Here is a 25,134-nt window from a genome sequence, read left to right on the forward strand (position 1 = left end):
GGGGGCTTCCCGAGACCTTGCGCAATCCCTGCCCCCGCACACCCTCAGTTTAGCGGACGCCTTAGGGGCGGAGTGCGGAGTGTGTGCGTTGGTGGGTGGGGAGTTGAGATTGCTCTGGGAGGCGGAGGAAAACGCTGGCTAGCAGGCGCCCTGTGCGGTCACCGCTGTTCCTTCCCGGGCTTTTTGCATCCGGAGACCCAGTCCTCCAAAGGTACGAGTGGGTGGGATAGCCGGTCCAGGCTGTAGGAAGTGAAAACTTTTTAAAAATTTATTTTTTTCAAGCCTCGTCTAGGTCAGAGTGAGGGATTTTGCTTTGCACGACTGCAGGGCGTTAATAACTACTTTCTTAAAGACAAGCAGGGATGCCAGGGCCTGATCACCTCTCCTGACACACAGGGAATTGGGAATGGGGCCTCTGGGCACCTTTGATTCGCGGCAGGAGGCAGGTGGTGCGCAGCGGTGCCTGCGGTCCTGCGACGCGTCAGTTCCCAAAACTTAGTTGACTGAGCGGGAAGTGCCTGCTGCTTTGAAATTACTGTTAAAAGTAATGTTTCTTTTGAGAGATACTGGAAAGAGTTGTTAAGCCTGAAGGATCTGACGTCAGGTGGGTGTGACTCAGACAAATTATTTAAATTATTTAACATGCAATCTAAGCCTAAATATCCTATTAAAGGAGATAATAGTAATAATAGTTCCTGCTACATTGATGTGTAGTTATGAAGATTAAAGGAAATAATCCCTGTAACTAGTTTAAAATGGTGCCTGACTCATAGCGATTATTATTTGCCTGTGTTAAACTTGGATTAAAAACTATCCACGAAAATGGGAAGAAGCAGAAGGTGAAGGCGGTGCCTGAGTGGTGATGGTTCTGGCGTGGTGTTAAGCACTGCACTTGTATTATTGTTTAGCACTCCTGGGCTCCGGTTGGTTTTGTCTGCATTTTACTGAGGTGTCTTGTTGAGACAGGGTGTCACCACGTGGTGCAGTCTGGCCTTGAACTCATGGCAATCCTCCTGCCTCAGCCTCCCAGGTGCTGGGATTATAGGGGTGCACCACCATGCCCAGTTTCTTTTCACAGATATGGAGACTAAAGTCCACCAAAAATTCAGTGCTGACCATCTCACTTCAAGCAGCGCTCAGATTCTTCTGTATCACTACTTCTGTTTTGTATTTCGATCATTAGACAGCTCCCCTGGACTAAGCTGTTTGTATGGTCTCATTCACTTTTGCTGAGAGAGTGGGCTTGTTATCAGTACTTTGTTAATTTAAAAAGTAATGGCAAATAACTTGTGATAAGAGAACAATGTCAACATCACGCATGCTGTTAGTAAAAACTGAATGAGTCCAGTGATACGTGAAAGTCAGTTCAGAAATAATGTTCCCTAATTTAAAGGTCCTCACTTAGCTTTTGTTCACTGTTTTTGCTAAAATGCTGCTTTTTAATATCTCAGCACATTAGAAGATTAAGGAAAACTTTCACTTGTTTCAGTATTTTTTGAAGCTATCAGTGAAGAATGGAGTTACTATGTGCAATCTGTATTTTCCTTGCGGTAGTCTCTGCAGGTGTTTTACTTACTACTTACTGCTTTCCCCACTAGGATTATACACCCGCACACACCTAAGAAGCCAGGTGCCCAGCACTGGGTGGAGAGAACAGCAAGGGCCAGTCTGGAGCCAGCTTAGCTCATGTTTAGTTTCTGTACGTTTAATTAGAATTTAACTGTATAGAGAAGTGCCTCAAAAGTAATGATTAGAACATATAGACAACAATTACAATTGTATTTCTTTAGTGTTTCTCCTAAAAATCTTTAAAAAGTTTTCTCAATTTATTACATTGTTTCAGAGTAGGGTATATTGTTTAATAGAAAGTTACCTCTTTTCCTAAGTGAGTAACAGCTTTCCACAGGACTGGAATGTGGTGGCTACACTAAGTGTATGTTTGCTGCTGACAGCGTGGGAGGTTCTGTGGGGTGCAGCCTTAGTCTTCTGCTAGACATGCTGACCCCAGAGATTTCTAACTGCTGCCACCCCACACGAGTGCATTGCAGGACCACGTACCATTATCTCCGGGGAAGGCTCACTTTGTATCAAGTGTTAAACATAACGTCCCTATTTCCTCTTCCTGTATGACTTATTCATGCACACACATGCACATGTGCTCACGTACGCACACATACACACGCACCTGTTGTTTGCAGTGCTGGGGACTGACTCCCAGACCTCACACATGCTGGGTACTCACCTCACCCTGGAGCTAGCTACTCCTTTACTCCTGACTTCCTGACTAAAAATAGGTTGTCAGCAAAAAGTGTTCAAAATCTGTTGTTTTTTTATACACATCTAATTTACAAAACACCGCAGTGTCAGTCACATTACAGCCACTGTTCTGTTGGCTGCTTGGTTCCCATAACATAGCAGATACGTCTGTACGTCGGGGAGTATGGCTCGGGCCCACTCTTCAGAGGGGCCTAGTGCAGGGGCGGAGTGTCCAGGACACTAGTTGAGCAGTTCTCTCGTAATGGTATTAAATATTGCTCTCACTTTTCTTTACGTTGGTGTTCTGTATGTTTTCTGTGTTTGTCTCTGTTAGTTATATGTGTATATATGTATGTGTGTATAGGCAAACTGGTTTTAAGCTTGTTTTTAACTTTATGTCCCATTGTATGACAAACTAAAAATTGTATCTAATGTAACGTTAGGTCATTCCGGTTGAATCACTGCCGGAGGCTAGAAGTGGTCAGAGCCCTTGCCCCTGAGCACAGCCATTCTCTTGGAACTTGTGCCTCAAGTTAGCTTCAGTTGTTCTTGGTTTTTTCCTTAGTGAGCCCTCTGGAATATGAGGATATGAGCCTGCTCATGTGACTTGCTGGTACCTTGACCGGTAATTGGCAGACATACTTTACTTTGGACATATTGAGGGAGAGGCAAAATCACGTATCATCCCAATGCATGTAAATGATGATGACGATGTGTTAATTAGAAATGGTGACATGCAAATGTCCCCGTCCGATAGTGTCACTGGTGACTGTGCCCGATGCTTTCTGTGTGCCGAGCCTTTGCAAAAAGTCATGGAGCTCTTCTTTCTCTGGTCGATTCCTACCGTTCTTCAAATTGATGCTTTTCCTCCAGCAGGTTATTTCCTTCAGTTTAAGCCTGAAGCAGGCGCCTGCTGTTTCTCTTTTGAGACTGTGCGCGCCTTCAGATCAGCCACGGCGATTTAGCAGCGTGCGTTCATTTGTGTCTCTGCTGTTTCCAGCTCTCTCCACCGGTGCGTGGGTTCCGCAGGGCAGCGCGTGGCTGTTCTGTCCCCCGCTGGCTCTCACCTGTGGTGCTGGGGTCAGTGGAGGGCACGAATAAATGCTGCTGAGTGAGTGTTTGCCGCGTGAAAATGGGTCCAGCTTGAGCAGCAGCCGAGCCTCAACAGTAAGGCTGCAGGGAGCAAAAGGCCGACGTGGACCTGAGTGTGCGAAGACTCATCCGCGCAAAGAGAATCTTAGTAAGATTCTGAGTTCTGATTATGATGTTGGCTTCTGAAGACTTTTGCCTTCACCTATAGCCACGCTTAGTTTTATACCAGTAAAAGAAACTGTGAATTATATTTAGTGATGTCTGAGTATTTTTAGTTTGATAAATTATATTAAATGAACTGTAACCATGGCAGGTCATAGAATTACAAGTCGTTTCTTAAGTGCCAGTTGTAAATCAGGTACTTGATCTGTCTCATCTCCAATTTTTACAGCAGCCAGGTGAGGGAGGCGGTGACATCCCATTTGTCAGCTGAGTACACTGAGGCCCTGCAAGGTTATTAATGAGATGTGTGCCAGATGTGTCTGATACCTTCGGCTACCCCAGTGTTGTTTGTGGCAAGTTGTGATAGTCCACATTTTAAAATCTATGAAACATGTCTGGTATGGATATAGCATTTCTGTTTTCTGTGTTAGGCAATTAGAAAGTATTTGTCATAATTCCCCCCACCCCCAGCAGGTTCTCCTTGTATAATTCAGGTTGGTCTTGAACTCTGTAGCCCAAACTGTCCACAGACTGATGGGGATACTCCTGTCTCAGCCTGCTGAGTGTTGGGATTACGGGTGTGCATCTCTATGCCCAGCTTAACTCAAAGTTTTAAAGCTGAGAGCTTAAAAGATTTAAAAAAAAAATAAGTAAGCAAGATTATTTGTTTCCAACTTTTCTAAAGGACATATTATAAATACTGAGTATTCTTTGGCACATGTACAGACAGACAGTATAAAAGTACCTCTGTTCTCACCCCTTAGTGTGGTATAAAATAGTGCTGGTTCCATCAAGAGGGCCCCTCGGCATTTCTCCGCCTTGACGTCCCCGTCCAGCTGTGGTCTCTGTCGTACCCTTGCAGCTGCGTGTCTTGTCAGTACTGGCTGAGTAGTCACTAGGTTAATGTGATATTTTTCCTAAGGAAACTTACTCTGCTTCGGTGCTTTTTTCCTGCTTTCTGATGGCCTCAGCCTTGCATCAGAGTGAGCCTTGATGCCTTGAGTGCCCTGCTTCACGCTTGGCTGATGACGTGGAGGGCAGTGAAACCGGGCTGCTGTTACCCCAGCTGTGGAGCCTACAGCCCAGAGAGGAGGGTTGGTTCCACAGGGTGGCTTTTTCTCCCCCGTGTAAGCCAAATTATAAGGAAGAGCCTCACTGTAAATAACCACTGTGTTATTTGTGATGACAGCAACCGCCCCTTTCAGGCTGGGTGGGTTAGGCCCCAGTGCTGGCCGCCTTTCAGGTGGACGCGCATCTCCCCGGACGCGTGTAGCCTTCTTGGGATCTGCGTGGCCGCCGTGAGGGTCCGTGGGGTTAGAGCGTAGTGTGAATGCCGAGTTCTTTCCCCAGCCCCTCTGTGGTTGGTAGAGAGCTAAAGTAGACTTTTCCAAAGAGGGCGAAAGACAAAAGCAAAGGCAAAAATAAGGCCCCAGAAAGCTGCCAATTAAGCTGATTAAGATGTAGCTCCAGAAATGAAGTGTTAATGATGCGGTATAATTGATTTACATGAAAAAATTAAGCTGTGACTTTTAGAGAAAGACAGAAATGCAAACAGATAGTAAAAGGAGAAGCAAGAGTGCTTTCCTAGTGCCACCGCGGCTGGGCATCACCAGGGCTGCTCTCGTTGACGAGGCCTGAGACACAAAGCTGGTCCGCAAAGAGAACAGTGAATGACTGAGATACCCTTGACCTCCGGACAGAGGGAGTCCGCCCTGAGTAACTGAGGATTCACTAGTACATCGGCCATTTATATAAGTTTTCCAACAAAACACATAGAGATGTATTTACTGTAGGAGGGTCGACATACTTTGTCTTTTTGAGACAGGGTCTTACTGTGTGGCTCAGGCTGGACGTGGGCTCACTTTGTAGCCCAGGCTGGTCTGGAACTTGCAATGATCCTCCTGCCTCAGCATCCCGAGTGCTGGGATTACAGGAGTGCACCACCAGGCCCGGCTTCGAGGATATTGTTATAATCTATAGGAGTGTTCTTTAAAGAATTCCTTTTTAAAGATAATCGTAATGCTGACATTTTTGTCATTTTAAAAGTAGCTCTATTACAGAATGATTCAAAAATATACATAAGACTTTTGCCGCAACTCAAGTAACCTAAATTGTTCACAAATTCTTCATTTGTTTCATAAAACTCATTTTGTTGAGTTTTCTGTTAGAAGTGCAACTGCTGGGCATTCCTGCGCTAGCGCCTTTGTGAATGTGTCACTGTTCTGGCTTGTACACGCCTTATAATTTGGGCCGTCTTTTGTGCCGGGTGGCAGTTCCAGCTGTTATAGCTCTTGTCTGAGCATGAGGAACTCCATTTTCATAGGGGCAGCTTCTGTGCTGCATTTTTAAAAAATGGACTCGGAAGCTCCTTACTGTGGGTCTTTGTTGGGGACAAAGGGTTATTTATGCTAAAGGAAAATGTATTCCCCGCTGAGTTGGCCCGTGGGAAGCAGAACAGGCCCGTTAGTAATGCTCCCTTGTCCTCTGGCCTTTTGCTGTGGAAGAGAAGGCAAAATGACATCAGAAAGGACATTCTGTTGCCTTGCCTTCCCGCAGAGAATGTGGTGTGACACCAGGTTCTTCAGTTAGGTTCAGCTCAGGTTCAGGATGGTCCCTGGATGCACGGGCAGTGTGCGTGAGGTGCGTCTCATGGAACTTCTCCTTGGAACCTGGGAGCATTGGAGCCTTATAAATGGCCTTGTTTTTTTCTTAGACTATTTCAGCCAAAACATAAAAACCTGAATTTATTATGTTGCTATAAGCAATCAATAACCTGATGTTTTGTGTAGTGTACAATCGTTTGGAGGATTTTTAAACCTTTTACAAACATGTTAGAGAATTGCACCAACCATTTAATTGTTTTTCTTTGCTTGTGGATTTCAATAATAGTACCTTGGAGCTGAAATTGAGAGGTTTTGTTTTGTTGTTGTTGTCTTTTGAAATTATTATCAGAAGGCACTGAATATTTTTGTTTCACTGTTCAAGTTGAATTTCTTCATTGCTTTGCTGTGTAACATGAAAAGCTTAAGGTGAAACTTGTGCATTTATACAAAGTACGAGTAAGCTTCCCTCACGGCTGTGGAGGTCAGATGAGAGGTGCTTGGACTGCGTTTGCAGTTTTATAATACTTACATTCACTTAGTGTTTATGTCATATTTGTAGAGGAAAACAACCCTGGGAGGCTATCATGTGAGCTAAGCTTTATTGTTAATTTTATCCTACTGGCCAGATACTTCAGGAATTACTTTGATACCAGTAACAGAAACAGTGTATTTAAAGTGTGTTGAAGTTTTCCTCTTTCAAAGGAGGTAACAAGTAAGGAGTCCTTGTGGCATTCTTTTGTAACCAAACTAACCTGATTTGAAAAGAGAGAGAGAGAGAGAGAGAGAGAGAGAGAGAGAGAGAGTGTGTGTGTGTGTGTGTGTGTGTGTGTGTGTGTGTGTGTGTTCGGTTCTCTGTCAGACAGAAAAGCAAAGCGCAGTCCTAACCTTGTGATGCGGCCCCCAAGGAGTGAGGGGGAGGCTTCATGGTCTGCTTGTTAATGTGCTGTTTCTTTTTCAGGATAGCAGTTTCATCTACACAGATGGCCATGCAACCTGCCATTCAAGTAAGTATTTTTCGTGGAAAAACATGTGTTTAGATTATGAATCAATGTAACTAGTAGAGTACTTCAATTATTACCAAATATTTTTATTACACTAGCATTTTTCAGTATCACATTTTAAATACAGGGGTACTATATTTAGACTTTCTAGTTCTGAAAAGATATTTTTTTCTAGGTTTGTATGTTTGTTGACACGTTGAAAGAATTAGAAATATCTTACAGTTGGTGGGTGCATTTTATACCGTAGCTTTCCTGTCATCACTGTTGAATATATATTTGCAATTAAAGGCTTTCAGTGAAAATAAATGTACACTTTGTTTGTACTTTTATAATTGGATATGTGCTCTGGGAATGCCTGTACCTGAATAGGCATTAAAATTAGCAATTTGGAAGAGTGAAGTTTTTATTTTATGGTGGGGGAATGGGACAAACCAAAACAATCTCTGCCTGAGTGATTCTGGAGTTGGTGTTTGCATTGCTATTCTCAAATCTCCTGTTTCTTTCTTTTGATATAAATAGAAAAGATGAGATTTAAAGATAAAAGTCACACTGACTGTCTGTGCCTAGAAAGATGCAAGCAGCTGAAATTAAAATGCATTTGAAAGAATTTAGGAGTCAGATTCCGTTCTGCCCTCTGGGGAGACTCCGCTGCCTCCGTGGGTCTCCGCTCCTCACCCCAGGGCATCCTGACTGCCTGCCTGGTGTGGGAGGCCCGGCCCAGGACCCACTCGGAACCGTGCTGTACTCATGGCGCGCCAGAGTTGCTCTGTTGTAAAACCGAACCTGAGCTTCTGTCATGAAAGCCTGTTCTTTTGTTTTGTTTTCTCTTTTCATTCTTTTTATTTTTAAATTAAGAAATATAACAACAAATGAAGGCCTAGAGAAGACAGTTTATTTGTGAAATGGTGCACACCTGTAATTCCAGCCCTTGGGAGGCTGAGGCAGGAAGATTGCCGTAAGTTCAAGGCCAGCCTGAACTGCATAGTGAGACCTGTCTAGAAAAAAAAAGAGCAACTCTGAGTACACCCTCCTGATACAGCTTCCTGTGCCGTTCCACTGTCTTATGTCCTCCTGCTCGACCAACAGAACCCTGTGTGACAGTTTCCCTAAGGTCTGGTTCCTCCTCTTCGAGTCTCATGTCCACCTTCATCGTTCAGAATTCCTTTTACTCAAAACCATCCTGATCTGAGTTTATCTATCTATCTGTCTTTATTCTTGCCCAGAAATTCTTTACTTTCTCGTCAGTTTTGTTTTCGATTCCTTAGAGAGTGCTTTTCTCACTGCCGCATTGCATATTGATCATGTTTTTCTGATTTCTTCACGAAGCACCGTTACAGTTGTTTGTTTGGTTTTTAGTACTGGGAATTGAACTCTCTATTAGACAGCTAATTATGTATAAATGCCTTGTGAGAGGAGACATTCAGTAAACAGCCAGCATCAATTGATTCCTTATTAATTTAATACTTTACAGTGTTCCATGCTGTTCTTCTATGTCCTTTATCAGGATTAATAAGTAAGCACATCGTCTCAACGTCAGTGAACAGTAGTTCTTCACTCTTGGTTTTAGTCCTCTGGAGCATCCGATGAAAACTTTGAGCTGTGTTTCTGAGAAGCAGCTCACGTGCACAGAGTCTCGGCACGCGCTGAGATCCAGGGGAGAGCAAGCTCTGTGGATTGGCTGCAGATGGAGGGTTCCTGCACTGTGACAGCTCTCAGCTGAGAGAACACCTTGCATACATGCAGGTTTTGTTTTGAGCATCTAACTTTTAAGATTCCTGTGCTTTTGAGTAGTGCAGGTTGTTACGTCCTCTGCTTACAGTAGAGGAAAATGCAGCAGAGCAGGTCTTCTTCCCAATGTGGTGAAGGTAAGAATGACGCGTGTTAATGGCCACCTCTCCAGGGCCCGGAGACCACCCTCAGACCACCCTCCTAACTCAGGCGCATCTTGTGTGTGTGTGTGTTCCAATAAAACTTTATTTACAAAATAAGCGGTGGGCCAGATGCAGCCACAGGCGTAGTCTACAGACCCCGCCCTGCAGACTCTCCGGCTTGTATTTAGGGATTCACTCCCCACCTCCACCCATAATTCCTGACGCAGCTTCTCAGATGGCCGATTCTTCATTTTGTCTTTGGGCAGTTTTATTCCATTTCCTTCCCCCGGCATATTCTGGTGTTCATTTTCTTGCTTGGGCTTTGGGGCTTCTTCATTTAAAGCAAGCGTATTTCTTATCACAGGGGATTAGAAGTGGATGCTTTTTCCCTCCCGAAGTTTTTTGGGTTACATGAGAACTGCTTTGGCTTCTGATTTGGTGTAGTAGGATTTGCCTCAAGTGAACCTCAATAAATGTAATAAACTGAAAAGGGAAATATTTTATATTTAAAATCCAACAAAAGACTAGACTCACTGCACTCTTTTTTTAAATGCTTTAAGAATTTTAAATAAACCCGCACAGTAGTTGTTCAGTATAGTACACGGAAGTTTGTTTGATCAGAGTAAGTGGCCAGCTGGATGTGGTGGCGCACATCGGTCATCCCAGCACTCGGGAGGCTGAGGCAGGAGGGTCACTGCAGGTTAGAGACCAGCCTGGGTACAAAGTGAGCTGCATCGGGAGATCCTGTCTCAAGAAGACCGGAAGAAGAAAAAAGAGCAAGTGGCCAGCCGAATGCTTAGAGTACTTTAGTATATATTTCTTGGAAGCTGGACATCTTCCTGAAGAAACCCAGTGAAATCATCGGAACTGGGATGGTAACATCAGCAAGTATCTTAAGGGTTGCTTCTAATTCGCGTGTGGTTTCCGTGAGCCGCCTCGGCCTTGTGCACACGTACTCGGCGTGTGGGTCACACCTCGCTGTTCACACGTGGATGTGGGGCAGGCTGACTCAGCAGGGCCGCGCTCACTCACCCGCTCGCTGTTTCTCCAGGTGTGGTTCGGGGAAGACCTGCCGCTCAGTCCGCGGAGCCCTCGGACGCCCAGACACGGCCCGGGGCTGGCCGACGTCTGCCAGTATGACGAGTGGATAGCCGTGAGGCATGAGGCCACGCTGCTGCCCATGCAGGAAGATCTGTCCATCTGGTTGTCCGGCTTGCTAGGTAAGGCTCGCCAAGACGCCCCCCTCTGTCCTCTTGTGCAGCACCTTCTCCTTTTGTCAGGGTGCTTGTCCTGACGCCTGGGGTACTGTAGTGAACGCGATCGTCCAAGTCCTGGCTCTCCCCGCGCTCACATTTGCTCTAGTTGGGAGCTTCTCTGATTCACCCAACGCTTTGGATCGGGGATATTAGGAAATGTGAAATGTAACTGAAAAGGTCAGTAGCTTTCAACAATCACTTCTTTGCTAGTATTAAAATATTTCTAAAGAAGTACATAGGTTTGTGGCTGGGCGGGGTGGGTGGTACATGCCTGTAATCTCAGCACTCGGGACGCCAAGGTAGGAGGATCCCTGTGAGTTTGAGGCCAGCCCAGGTTACATAGCTAGACCCTGACTCAAACAGAGCAGAGCAGAACAGAACAAGTGCATCCGTCTGATTTGGCTTTGTCCTTACTGTTCCCCGTGCTGCTCCCTTTACTCTCATTTAAGTCCTGAGAGTCTGACAGGCAGAGTCTTGTGAAACTGAGAAGGAAATGGCAGCTAGAGAATGTGTGGTGTCATATTTGCCTTTCCTCCAAATGATGTAAGTTCATCCTCTTTACGGCAGAGCAGTACTCCACGGTATGTACATACCACATTTTCTTTATCTAGGCATGTGCTGATCTAAGATCTCGCTGTTACGAATTGTGCTGCTATAAACACGACGTCACTGCACTAAGTATCACAGTAATAATGATGCTTTAAAAACTTTTGGGAAGATACCTAGGAGGGAAATAGCTGGGTTGGATGGAGTTTTTCGTTTTATTTTCTTGAGAAATCTCCATACTGATTTCCACAGTGGTGGTGGTAGTTTACATTCCACCAAGAATGAAGAATTCCTTTTTTGACGGAGTCTTGTCAGCGTTTATTGTTAACTGATTTCTTGATAACAGCATTCTTTCTGGAGTGAGATGGAATCTCAGTGTTGTTTTAGTTTGCATTTTTCTGATGGCCAGAGATGTTGGAATATTTTTTCATGGACTATTTATTGGTCATTTGTATTTGATCTTCTGAGATGTGTCTGTTCATTTCAGATGCTAATTTTTTTGATGGGGTCTTTTATTTTGGGGGAAATCTAATTTTTTTGAGTTTTTATGTATTCTAGACTGAGGTCTTCTGGCCGAGAAATAGCCTGTTCACCCTGCTGGTTGGTTCCTTTGTCTTGCAGAAGCTTTTTAATTTGGTGTGGCCACATTTGTTAATCCTCAGTGTTATGCTTGTGCAGCAAGCCCTGTTGAGAAGGTCCTCGCCTGTGCCCGTGCAGGTGTGTTTGGAGTTTTGTCTGTTTTATCTTCTGGCAGATTAAATGTTTGATTTAATGTTTAGACCTTTGATCCATTTAGATTCAGCCTTCTCTGCATTTGGATGGGCAGTTTCCCCAGACACTTTGTTAGAGGCTGTCTTTCCTCCAGTGTACATTTTCAAAGATCAGATAGGTGTACGTGCTTGGAGTTGTTTCTGCGTCTTTTATCCTGTTCTATTGATCCCCATGCCTTTTTTTATGCCAAAATCATGCTATTTTTATTGCTGTGACTGTATCGTATAACTCCAAGTCCAGAACTGTGATTCCTCCTGCTTTTTGTTGCCCAGGTGTGCTCTGGCTCACATGGACTTTAGAATTGGTTTTTCTGGTTCTGTAAGGAATGCTATTGGTATTTTGACTAGGATTAAGTTAAATCTGCATACTAGTTTTGGAAATATCCATTTTGAATGTATTGATTCTGCCTATCCAGGATCCGGGAGTATCTTGGTGTTTTAAAAACATGTCCTCTTCAATTCTTTTTTTCAGAATACTAGTTTCTTTCTTTCTTTCTTTCTTTCTTTCTTTCTTTCTTTCTTTCTTTCTTTCCTTCTCTTCTCTCCTCTCCCCTCCCCTCCCCTCCCCCTTCTCTTCTCTTCCCGGGGTTGAACTCACAACCTTGCACTTGCCAGGCAGGCACTTAGGCCGCTGAGCTAAGTCTCCAGCCCCCTGTACCAGGTTTTTGTTGTAGGAGTCATTCACTTTCTACGTTAATTCCTAGGTATTTAAGTTTTCTTTAGACTATTGAGAAACATATTATTACCTTAATTTCTGTCTTGGAGATTTTATTATTGGTATACAGGAACACCATTTATTTTTGTGGGTTGACTTTGAGTCTTGCTATGCTAGTGAATTTGGTAATTGTAGGAGTGCTTTTTGGTGGGATTTTTTGAGTCTTCTATGTAGAGCTCGTGTCATCTGCAAATAATGATACTGTGATGTCTTCCTTTCATATATACATGTATGCAGGTTATGTATATATATATATATCCATTTTAGCTCTTGCTCTTCCCCGATTGCTCTGGCTAATGTTTTGAGAACTACAGTATGTTGAGCGATACTGGTGATAGCAGATATTCTTGTCTTTTTCCTGATTTTAGCAGGAAAGCTTTTCGTTTTACCCATTTAATATGATGGTGGTAGGTTTGTCATAAGTGGCTTTTATCAAATTGAGATAAAGTCCTTCTGCACCTGTTTTCTTCAGCATTTTTTTTTTGTCATGGATGAATGAATGTTAAATTTTGTCAAAGGCTTTTTCTGTGTCAATTGAGATGATTATGTGATTTTTGGCCTTTGCTTCTTTTGATGTGGCAGTTCCCTTGCATCCTTGAGATGAATCGTATTTGGTCATAATTATGATCCTTTTGATGACTTGTTGCAGTCTGTTTGCTAATATGTTGTTGAAGATTTTTGCATCTGTGTTCATTAAAGATTGGCCTGTAGCTCTCATTTTTTGTTGGGTCCTTTTCTGCTTTGTAGTCAGGGCAGTGCTAGCTTCTGTCGGTGACTCTGGAGTATGCTTTCTTCTTTGATTTCATTAAAGAGCTTGAGGAGTATTAGCATTAGATTTTCTCTAGAGTTCTTGTAGAATTTGGGAGTGAACCACTGGGACTTGGCTTTTCTTAGATGGTAGTTTTTAAAAAATTTGTTTCTTCAGTCTCATTGCTTGATAACTGGGTTTTTCAGGGTTTTTATCCCTTCTGGGTTTAGCTTTGATACTTCATATGTACCTATGAATATATCCATTTCTTCTGATTTCTCCATTGTACCAGAATGTGGGTTCTCAAAATAATTACTAATAATCTGCTGGATTTTGACAGAATGTGTCGTGATTTCACCTTTTCATTTCTATTGTATTGTTTTGGATTTTTCCTCTGTTTGGTCTGATTGGCTAAGGATTTGTCTGTTTATTCTTTCAACAGACCAACTCTGATTCATTGTATTTTTTTAGTCTCAATTTCATTAATTTTTATTCTTTATAAGTTCATTCCTTATACTAGTTTTGGGTTTGGACTACTCTTGATTTTTTAGGAACTTGAGGTGAATCATTAGGTTATTTATTTAGGCTCACTCTGTTTTCCTGATGTGGGTATTCACAGCTATAAAATTCCCGCTTAGAACTGCTTTCATTGTGTTCCATAGGTCCCAGTATACTATACTGATATTGTTGGAGTTTAGGAACTAATTTTGTTCTTGATTTCTTCTTTGACTCACTTAGTGATCATGAATTTCTTGAGTTACTCTTTGTCATGAGAATGCCTTATTTCTCCGTTAATTTTGAGAGAAAGTTATGCAGGATATAGAATCAAGGTTAGAAGTTGTTATCTTTTAGGACTTGAAAAACACTTCACTCCAAGCTCTCCTGGCCTTTACGGTTTGTGTTGAGAAGTCTTCTGTAATTCTAATGGGTTTATTTTTATAAGTGATTGATTGCTTTTCTGTAATGGCTTTTTAAATTCTGTCCCTGTGTTAGACTTCTGAATATTTGACTGATGTTCTCTTTAGAATATAGTTATTTGGGGTTCTATATACCTCACTTTTGTATATTTAATCCTTTTCCAATATTTGGAAAGTTTTCTGCTACGTCTTCTATAAACAGATTTTTTTAATGTGTTCTGTGCTGTCTTCTGATTTTTCACTTATTCCAGTTAATCTTAAACTAGTCTTTGTATCATCCAGCAGCTGTTGAATCCATTTTTTGTGTTGTTTTTAAGGCATCTCTGAGTCACTAGTCTGTGGAAGCATCTCTGTATTCTAATCCTGATATTCTGTCCTTGCACTGGTCACTTTTGCTTCCTGTATATAATTTTTAATCTCCTGGATTCCTATTTGGAACATTTTCATGGACTCTAGTTGTTTGCTAAATATTTTTTGTTGTTTTGTTTAGCTCAGCTAGCTTTTTGTTGGTTTCTTTGGTAAACTCCCTGATTATTTCATTTATTACTGCCATTATCTGGTTAGTTATATTTTCTGTGAGCCCACTGAATATCTCATTACCCTGATTTTCAGTCTCCTCTGTTATTGTGTGTTGTTCTGTTTTGTTTTTTGAGACAGGCTAGGCCCATGTAGTTCAGGCTGGTCTTGAACTCACTGTGTAGCCCTGACTGACTAGACTCTCAGCAGTCCTCCTGCCTCAGCCTCCCAGCGCTGGCATCACAGGTGTGCACCATGATGCCTCCACCGCTGTTACCCTTTCAAACAATTTGGTTGCCGTTACTTTCATCCCAGGTAGTGCCTGATGGTTCACTTTGGGTAGCTGGTAATCTGGGGAAGCATTTTGTTCTTTTTTTCCTCATGTTTCTATGGTTGTTTGGTTGTTTTGTTTGGGCTTATGTGTGTGTTGTCCCGTATAGCAGGTGGCCTTTGGTGCTAGGACAGGGATCTCTTGGTTAGATCTCTTTCAGTTAGTGCATTATCATTTTCCAGGGATGCACTCAGAGCGTGCTAACTGTAGTCCTAAGACCCGCTCAGCTCTGCTGTGGAGGGTGGATGCAGGGAACTGACCCAGCACCCAGTTCTCTGGGAATGGACCCCAGTTACTCCACACAGGTATTGCTGGTATCCGGATACAGAGAAAACCTATTAGCAGCAACAGCTGTGTGACCCTGGCAGTGTCAGGCAGATCAGCAGCAGTGACCTTGTCCAAGCCTAAGTTAGGGTGCTAACGTACTGGAAGAACCAGTGATGTTAGCCTCAGCCTTAGAGTCCACCATTACAGAATAAACTCTTAAACCAGATACTGTCATACAGCGAACATTTGTGTATGTCAAAAATGAGAAGGCTAACTGTACCTCCAGCAGTAATGGAAAAGAATTCGACAGTAGTAACATAGAGTTAACTATCTAATGAAGTTTAATAGTTATGCCAGTAAAGATGCTGGTTTGGGGAAGGGGAGAATGCAGAAAGAAACACCTGAAAAGTGAGAAAAGTGAGCCGCACGATGCTGTTACGAAGCAGAGCTGGGCAGAGAAATGGATAGAGCTCGATACAGGTAACAGGAAAAAAGAAGATGAAGAAAAGAAAAAATGTAGAGAATAAAAAAGAAAAGGAAAGAGAAGGAAAAAAGAGCATGAGTTCAGAGCTCGAGGGAAAGTGCTGTCCCTGTCCGCGTGTCTGCTGGGGGCTTTGTGGGGACCCCGATGGCCGGCTGCCCACCGGGACCCTGGCGTGCGCTCCCCTAGTTCTGAGTGAGTGGTTCCCTTCCGGCAGGGCTGCTTTCCCTGGCGTCCTCGCTCTCGCTGCTGGGCAGCAGGCTCGGGCACTGGGGGCCCAGCTGTCCCCGAGTGCAGCTCCCCCGGCCTGGTTTCTCCCTGGGTGGGGCCGTGTCCTTCCTGCCGACCTGCGGCTGCTCAGGGTCCCCATCTGGCCTGGCCTCACCACCTCCCACGCTGCCGCTGGCTGGGTCACGCCGGAGCCCTGAAGTAAAGATGTTTTCCAGCTGTTCCGAGTCCCAGATTTAAATGATCAGCAGTGTCTGACCGAGCGCTCCGCGGGCGAGGAGTCCCGGTCCTGCTGCCTGCGGGCCGAGGCCCAGCTCAGCTCCGGCTCCCCGCTCTCTCCGGCTCCCCCAGCTTCTCATTTCCCGTGTTCATTCCCGATTCCTGGTGATCCGTTTGACTTTTTTCCTCCCCGAGTCATTTTCCAGCGTCTGGACTCTGGATCTTGGGGAGGCTGGGTTTTCCTATCAGTCACTCCGCTGATTTCTTTCTCAGAAAATCCATCTTGTTTTAAAGACTCTCTTGAGTGTGTAAGAAGTATTGATATGTAGTGAATTTCTTTCATTTTTCAATGAAATAAAACAAGCGTGAATCTCTTTCTGTATTTCTACCTCACAGATACTTTTCTGTTAGTTTTCTTTCATTTAATGTTACTCATTTGAACAGTACCACAGAGGGGATATTGGAGTCTCAGCTGGTATTTGTTCAGTCTTTCAGCCATAATCTGTTTCTATTCATTAATATTTCACTGTTTCATCTGAATTTACTGTTGTAGAATTTTAACTTCGCAATCATGTTGCAGGTCTTGAAATTAAGGCGGAAGGCTTACTGGGCGAGCTCGATAACGGGGTGTTGCTGTGCCAGCTCATTGATGTTCTTCAGAGCACGGTGACAGCCTGCAGCACTGAGGAGCCGGAGGTAAGGGCTGCACTCTGTCCCGCCGTGATCTGTTCCTGTGTGTTCCTTCGCATTGCTGCAAGCCGTAAACTTCCCTTCCGCAACTGGCAACGACACAGTGAACTGCTGACTTAACCTTTGCGAGCCTGTGAACTGACGTTGTTTGTAAAATAGAAATGCTAACGTGTAACTTGCACAATAGCGAGGGACGTGAAGACGTCTCCCGCGTGGGGCTTGACCTGTCAGCACCCGGTAGCTGCCTCCTCTTAGACACAGGCCTTCCTTGCAGGCCTGGCAAGGGTGACAGGAGAGGAGGGCCCGACAGTCCCTGGCCCTCAGGGAGCAGCTGAGATGATTGTTCTCCGTGTGTTGCCTTGGTGGTAAATTTCCGCATTAATTTAAGTTAATAATTTTTAAAGACAGTTTCCCTCCATTGACCCTCAAGCCATGATTTGAAGTAGAGCAGGTTTCTTTCTCTTTATCAAATGTGGGTGTTTTCAAGAGTTTGGGGTCTTGCTGGGTGTGGTGGTGCACACCTGTAAGCCTAGCCACTTGGGAAGCTGAGGCAGGAGTATTGCAAGTTAAGGACCAGCCTGTTAGTGAGATGTTGATCAAAAAATAAATAAAAACCATTGGAGATATAGCTCAGTAGTAAAGTATTTGTCTAACTTGTGGGAGTTCTTAGTTTTGATCCTAATACCATAAAGAAAAACATGTATTTGGAGCTTAGGCACTGACAGACTATTCTCATTCTAGAGGACAGTAAGCTGTATGGTTCCCTCCCTGTCCTGTGTATGTACATATATATGAATACACAAACATGTATGTATATCCGTACAAATACATGTGTGTGCATATCAAATATTAAAAATAAACATACTCCTTAATACTTAATCATGTTCTTCAGAATTTAAGGAAATTTCAAATTTGCACATGTGATAGTATTCACTAAGAAAGAAGTTTTTAAAAATTAAGTATGGTGTCTAATCATGCACAGGTATAAATTCTCTATGATGAATAGAATCATTGTGTATATCTAAAATGTACCAATAAAATCAATTGAAAAAACACTATGGTACCTAGACAGGTACTACAAATGTGGGTGTTTTCAAGAGTTTGGGGGTCTTGCTTATACAGTTACTAGAAGTAATGATCCCAATCTGTTATTCTTAACCCTAAGAGATGCCTGCAGTCAGTGTGAAGTATACTTGTACACATACACAGGTGAATTGGATTGCAGCATAGCATGCTTATGGGGTGCTGTAGCTTTGGCTTTGTGCATAGCATCACATGGAGATGTGTTGTAAAATGTGGGTGAGAAGATTTTGGTTGGTATTACTCCTGTTTGTATTTTGCTACATTGTTTAATTTTTTGATAATGGTGATACATTCAGTATTCAATTCTAAAACCTCACAGGCTGTTTTAATTCTAGAAAATAATAGCAACAGGAAGGATGTGCGAGGAGCTGCAAGCAGTGGCTGTCTCTAGGGGGAGAGGTGGAGAGAGACTGACTATACCTACTGCATTAAGAAGAATCGTATTTATGGGTGCATGCGTATAATTCCAGCACTCGGGAGGCTGAGGCAGGAGGATCCCTGCAAGTTCGAGACCAGCCTGGACTACAAAGTGAGCTCAAAGCCAGCCTGAACTGCATAGTGAGACCCTGTCTCAAAAGAAAAAAAGAATTGTATTATAGGTTGCATTTTCAAGCAGAAATTTTAAAGGATGACAGCTCATCTGAAACTCGGCAGGATTATCTAAAACCTCTTAGGCCGGATAGTTTAAAAAGAAGAAATCTATGACACTTAGGCCATCGATTTTGAAAGCATTAAGCAGAGCTAGCTTCTTCCTTACTCGGTGGTTTTCTCAGGCCGTCGGAGCTGTCTGTGCGAAGCTGGGTGAGGGGTGAGCACAGAGGAGCACTCCCGCCTGCTGTGAGTGTACAGCGGGTCCGTCTGTCCCGAGCCGTGTTGGGAGAGACGGCGTCACGATGCGCTTCACGATGACCGAGCTCTCGTTTTTATCTTACTAGGATTCCTGCGTGAGTTTTAAAAAGCAGGAGATTCTGGACCCTTGAGCCTGTTTGCTAAGTTCGATAGACTGCTTTCCGGGAATCATCTTCCGGATATAGTTAAGGGATAATAAAAGTCATTTTGGAAGATAAATCTGTTTTTTCCTAAAGCTGTGTGCTTCTACCTCAATGTGTAGAGACTTTACTGTGTCATACTGAAGTGAGTATCTGATAGAAGTGTCCTTGACGTACTTTTTAAGGTATCATCTTTGTCTTTCCAGAATTTTCCACTGAGGAAAGTGCCTTGTAAGAAAGATGCTGCTTCGGGCTCCTTCTTTGCCAGGGACAACACCGCGAACTTCCTCCGCTGGTGCCGGGACATCGGGGTGGACGAGACGTACCTCTTTGAATCTGAGGGTTTAGGTGAGCGTTTTCGTTTTTCCTGTTTGTTAGGACGTTTCCGGTGTCCCACCCACCTAATGTTTCTCTTCAAATAATGATTCAAGATGCCACGTGTTATTTTCTCAGAAAAATGTGTACTTACCTATATGTGAAACAATATTCAATCAAATACGGTAAGCTTTTATTGTTAAGACTCTGTGGATCCAGAATGCCCTAAAAATATTTTACTTGCTAAATTGACTGGCTACAGGAAAGTTGTGGACTAATGTTTTATTAATTAATGTTTTCATCAAGAATTACTTTACCAAGTCTAAATTACTAGTAAGATGGCTTTAATCAAATATTACAGAAATAATAAGGCCGATGCCGTGTACATGTCATGTTAGAGTTGCCTTGTAAGCAACAGCTGTGCCCTTGTTTATCTCAGTGGCTCAGTGTTGGGACAACCGTTTGAACAGCCGTGCTCTCCTGAAGAGCTGCCGGCTTGTTCCCTTGGAGTTCGCAGAGCCGGCTGTGTAAGGACTGAGGCCGCGGCTCTCACATGCTTTAGACTCTGGTAGATACTTCACAGCACGAGTGTGCATGTGCATGTGTGTACGTGTGCAGACACACACATACGGGGAATTTCCGTGCTGTGCCTCACAGGACAGTGCGAGTTCGCCCTGGGGGAGAAGCTCACGGCCGCTGCTGTGTGCGCTTGCTTCTTGCGGTGATGAGAAGCCCAGAGCAGTGGCCGTGGCGGGGGTGGTGGCGGGCCGCTCCCTCGGCTTGGTCATCGCCGTTCAGTTCTCTGCTGCCCCGCACACCCTGGCCTCTGCGATCGGATGAGCGCTGCCCTTTGCTTTGCCTCTTGGGCACTGCCGGCCAGTGTGCAAGCGGGTGCTCTCCTGCCCCCGGTGTGCTCGACCGGGAGTCCAGCCTGGCCGTGCGTCCAGCCTGTGGGTCCAGCCTGGCCGTGGGTCCCGCCTGTGGGTCCAGCCTGGCCGTGGGTCCAGCCTGGCCATGCGTCCAGCCTGTGGGTCCAGCCCGGCCGTGGGTCCAGCCTGGCCGTGGGTCCAGCCTGGCCATGCGTCCAGCCTGTGGGTCCAGCCCGGCCGTGGGTCCAGCCTGTGGGTCCAGCCTGGCCATGCGTCCAGCCTGTAGGTCCAGCCTGTGGGTCCAGCCCGGCCGTGGGTCCAGCCTGGCCGTGCGTCTAGCCTGTGGGTCCAGCCTGTGGGTCCAGCCTGGCCGTGCGTCCAGCCTGTGAGTCCAGCCCGGCTGTGGGTCCACCCCGGCAGTGGGTCCAGCCTGTGGGTCCAGCCCGGCGGTGGGTCCAGCCTGTGGGTCCTTACTGACAGGGACTCGCCCAGACCCTCGGGACCCAAGGGAAGACAAAACGCCTCGAAGTCTCTAGGCTGGCGACTCTTAGAAAGGAAGTGAGAACCATTTATTTCTGTTAGCAGTAAATGGCATCTTTCAATGGCCCTGAGTCAGTACAGGACTGAAAAAGCACAGTCAGTACCGCAGTTCATTTCTAGGTATTGAACTGATGAGCTAATGTTTGCTCCCGCAGTTCATTTCTAGGTATTGAACTGATGAGCTAATGTTTGCTCCCTTAAAGGTTTTGGAGATGAGCCTCTTCTTTCTTTCTTTATTTGTTTATTGATTTAGCTTTTGCTGGAAATTTAGGGCGATTTTAAGAAACAGATATGCTATTTTAAGGTACCTGGGTTTTTTTTTTTTTTTTTTTTTTCTTTTTTGGTCTTTCTGAGATGGCCTCACTATGCAGTTCAGGCTGGCCTTGAGCTCACTTTGTAGCCCAGGCTTGTCTCAAACCCACGAAGATCTTCCTGCCTCGGCCTCCCAAGTGCTGGGATGACAGGCCTGTGCCACCACTCCTGGCAGGTACCTGCTTTAAGTGTTTAGAAAAACAAGTTTCAAAAATTTCAGGATGCAGTCATTGATTAATATAAACTAAACTCACAAATAGGTCTTTTTATTGCTTGAAAAGGTAATACTTTGTACTGTGGGTGTATAATAAATGCTACTCATAAATCAGAGAGCAGCTGCCATTTCTGTGGGGGATCAGTGTACCTGCAGTTCATCACACACTGCTCACTCTTCGGTTAGGGTCTGGGAACTTCCCACTGTTTTTAAGTAGGGCCAGACGTAAGGGCAGGTGTCTCAGGACCGCCTTGTTGGGCACATTTGGAATTAGCTCTGCAGCCAGGCCTGGGTTCTTTTCTTCTTAACAGGCTTTCTATTTCCTTGTGATTCCTTTTAGAATTAATTTTGTTTAAGGAGAAAAGAAAAAAAAAGCAGGGAAAGGGTACAAGTTATACAGATTTACAGAAAAAAAATGAACAGTAGGAAATCACTAGTTAATGGATTACATATTGTCATCTTAGAAATAATTGTTCAAGTCACAAAATTAACGCTTGTAAAGTGGACATTCCATCAATGATACTGCAAACAGTTCTGTTCATTGATCCAATAAAACTCTGTGATATCATTTTCTATTTTATACACTTAAATATACATGCAATTATATAGTTTGGAGCACTTTTTTTCCCTCTCTTTTGTACCATGACTATTACACATTTTGGGTTTCATTGCTCCCACGGTTCTTATTACTTTTTTGGAAGAGAGTAAAACCAAATGTGACATAACAGAACAGAATCGGTCAAGTCAAAAGGGTGGACATAATAGATAATGTAAAAACATAATACAAGGTGATCAACAATGGTTACCATAATGCCTCCCGCTATCTCTAATAGAATTGCCTATATCGTTAGCTATAATACAATTGAACAAAACAGTAAAGAATAAAACCGACAAAACCAAAACATTGGAGACATTGTAGGTCTTCAAAAGTATATAAAAGTCAACAAGAATGGGCGTCATAATGAATCTCATTATCTTCATAGCTGATGCCTAAACTTTCGAACCTGATACTATCCAGCAAAACAGAATAGGGGAACATCAGTTAAAAACCAGATGGTGAGAGTAATACAGGGCTTTAAATCAAGGTAATGAAAAGTCAAAGTGGGTTACTATAATATATCCTGCTATTTTTTTTCCTTTAATTAAAAGGATAAAGATAAAAAAGTAAATAATGGAGTGGAGATTGAGATAAAAGAGGGCATAACAACGAAACAGCGCAGATCAAAACATAACCATTTAAGCAGAATAGTGTTTCACCACCAGATAATCCTAACCTAAAAGTAGTTACCATATTGTCTCTTTCTTTGAAATCCTTGAGTACAACTTCGTATACTGTAGCATTAAGTATATCAAAACAATGTAAAACCATTCAAGAGAATGACAGCATTACAGAGTATTTAGAATCGACTAACAGAAAATGAACAATGGTTTCTGTATAATCTCCTTGTCTTTAAAAGGTTTTTGCTTATACTATCGTACATAATAAAATCCAATAAAGTACAACCTATTTAGACCATTGGAGACAGAAGAACAAAAGCTAGATGAGACTTCAAAACAAGATGATACTAAATCAGTATTACCTATTAAGATGTCATTTTCTCCAAAATAGCTGTTCCTATCATCCAATCTTCTCTGCCTCATTTCTGTTGAGCTTTTTTTTTCTGTCAGTAGCTGTCAGTTTGTCTTCTTCATTTTGTTCTCTGCTCCATTCGTTGTGGCCTCTCTGCCATTATTTCTGGATTCTTTGTATTTTTCTTTTTTTAGAATATCCTGCAATACTCTCTGTAGAGTTGAATTGGTGGTTGCAAATTCCCCCAGTTCCTCTTTATCCTGGAAGCACCTTGTTTTTCCATCAATTTCCAGGGACAGTTGTGCAGGATATCTCAATCTTGGCTGGAGATTATTATCTTTCAAAGCTTGAATTATTTCCCCCCACGCTCTTCGTGATTTGATGGTTTGTGCAGAGAAATCTGCTGTAATTCTGATGGGTGTTCCCTTGTAAGTGGTCTGTTTCTTGTCTCTTACAGCTTTTAATATTCTGTTCTTGTATTGAATTTCTGGAATTTTTATTATTATATGCCTGGGTGTTGCTCTCTTTGGGTTGTAGGTAGCTGGGGTCCTGTATGCCTCATACATCTGAGTATCTTTACCTTTTGCTAAATTAGGAAAATTCTCCTGGATTATTTCTGTGAGTAGCTTTTGTAGTTCACTTGTTTGTGTCCCTACTTCTTCTTTTATGTTCTTAATCCTTAAGTTATGGATCCTCTTATCATCTTCTTGTCTTTGTATTATTGCTGTTTGTTTCTTTGTTATTTTTAAGAAGTTTTTCATTTCATTCTCCCATATTACAAGTCTGCCCTCCAGTTCAGATAGTCTGTCCTTAGTTTCTTTCAAGCTGTTATGCCAGTCTTCTATAGACTTCTTAGTATCTTGGTAGTCCCTTTGAACCTGCTTCACGTATTCTATGCTTTCTCTGTTTTCTCCATCAAACAATTCTCCCCTTTTTTTCTGTTCTTCCATTCCACCACCTGTTTTTTCTTAGGTGGTACTTAGCATTTCTCTAACTATTATGCATACTTCTAGCTTCAAGTCGTTGATAACTTCATTCCTGAATTGGTCTATGAGGCTCTCTATATGGCGCCTTATGTGTATTGGTGCGGTGTCTGCTATTGCCTGTTTCTCAGAATTGGGGGCCGAGGAGCCTTTCTTGTTGCTGCCTCTTCCCATGCTGCCTCTTCTTCTCTGTTCCTTATATATGCAAGCTTATATAAGAGGCCCAGCTTCTCTCCCAGTCAGCCACAGCCTGATCGAATTGCGCCAGTTAGGTGTTCCCGTTCACCGCTGCGCACCAGGGAGTTACGGACCAGGCAGCCTACGCGTCGCCCCTCCCTGCCACCATCAGGCTCTGGGATCTGGGTTGGGCCAGCCTACCGGGTCCGCCGGCAGCGTCACACAGGCCAGGCACTTTTCACCAATCCCGCCCAAGAGGGGGATGTGTGGCTGGAGTTGCCACCGCGCCCTGCTCCCGCAGGACTGCTCGGGCCCAGAAAGTCCTCTGCTGGAGTCAAACTGTGGTAGAGTGTCAGTTTCTCTCACTCACCTCACCACAAGTCAGTGCACGCCTCCCTGCCGTTCGCAGATTGCCGTTCTCAGAGCTTCTGCGCGTCTCTCTCCTTGCTGAGCCGCTGTGGAGGCAGCCAGCCGCCGGGCGGCGGGAAACCCAAATCGCGGCTTACAATGGCGCGGGGTCCAGCCTCCACACCGAGGCTTTTCTGTTCCTGTTTTAGCACCAGGACTGGATTCCAAGTTGGTTTCTCTCAGCCCAGTTCGTTCCTGAGTCAGCAGAGCATATCTCCACCTGCTTATGTCTCCTTAGTCCGCACCATTCCTGGCTTCTGAGCCGAGTCTTTCAGAGAGCCTCCGGTAGTTGCTGTTATCTGTCCGCCATGTTCTCCCGGAAGTCCCAGGTTTGTTTTTAAAGTAATATTTTTAAACATCTTATTGTATGCTTCACCTTACCTGAAATTTGTAATTTTAAAAATTGACAGTTGAGGGTTAGTATGTTCATGATTTATAGGATCATCATTAATCCAGTTCAGAACGTTTCTGTCACTCGGAGAGAAAGCCACACCTTACCCTCTTCCACATGCAGCCACTCACGTACTCTCTGTAGGTTTGCTTATTTTAGATACTGCAGAGTGGTACAGTATGTGATCTCGCATGTCTGGACCCTTTCACCTTCATTCATTCTGTATATGGAACAGTACTGCATTTTATGACTGAATAGAACTCCAGAGTCTAAATAACACTACATTTAAAAAATATATCCACCTATCAGCTGATGGACATTCAGACTGGTTTCACTTTTTGGCTCTTACGTGTTAGCTCTGCTGTAAATGTTGGTGTACAAGCTTTTGAGTGAACACGTATTTTTAGCTCTCACGTACCTAGCAGTGAATGGCTGGGTCATGGTGATCTGATGTTTATCTTTTTCACAGTGGCTGCCTCACTCCTTTCATCCCCACCAGCAGCACACCAGGTGGCAGCCTCTCCCGATCGCCCCCGTGCCCGTCCTCTGTACACCGTCACGTGGGTATGGGAGGCGTCTCACGGTGGCCTTGGTTTGCTCTCCCCTAGCGACGC

The 25,134-nt window shown here is 43.9% G+C and overlaps 1 protein-coding gene across 3 annotated transcripts in view; it reads left to right on the forward strand.

Moving 5' to 3' along the window:
* Gas2l3 (growth arrest specific 2 like 3) overlaps positions 1–25,134 on the forward strand; it is a 38,023-nt gene that overhangs the window by 643 nt on the left and 12,246 nt on the right. The window contains exons 1-5 of one of the 3 annotated variants that reach the window (XM_013159534.2): positions 41–211; positions 7,072–7,117; positions 10,037–10,205; positions 16,560–16,675; positions 18,948–19,089. In XM_013159534.2, coding sequence (XP_013014988.2) covers positions 7,094–7,117; positions 10,037–10,205; positions 16,560–16,675; positions 18,948–19,089 — 451 coding nt within the window. In that variant the 5' untranslated portion in view covers positions 41–211; positions 7,072–7,093. Of the gene's footprint in view, positions 1–40; positions 212–6,042; positions 6,151–7,071; positions 7,118–10,036; positions 10,206–16,559; positions 16,676–18,947; positions 19,090–25,134 lie in introns of those variants that run through there. The other 2 variants (XM_063255441.1, XM_003476100.4) reach the window with 2 other exon arrangements.

The sequence above is a fragment of the Cavia porcellus genome, unplaced genomic scaffold, assembly GCF_034190915.1.
Source record: "Cavia porcellus strain 051 isolate PalLab524CR breed Dunkin Hartley unplaced genomic scaffold, mCavPor4.1 scaffold_8, whole genome shotgun sequence".
In the NCBI taxonomy this organism is placed as follows: Eukaryota; Metazoa; Chordata; class Mammalia; order Rodentia; family Caviidae; genus Cavia; species Cavia porcellus.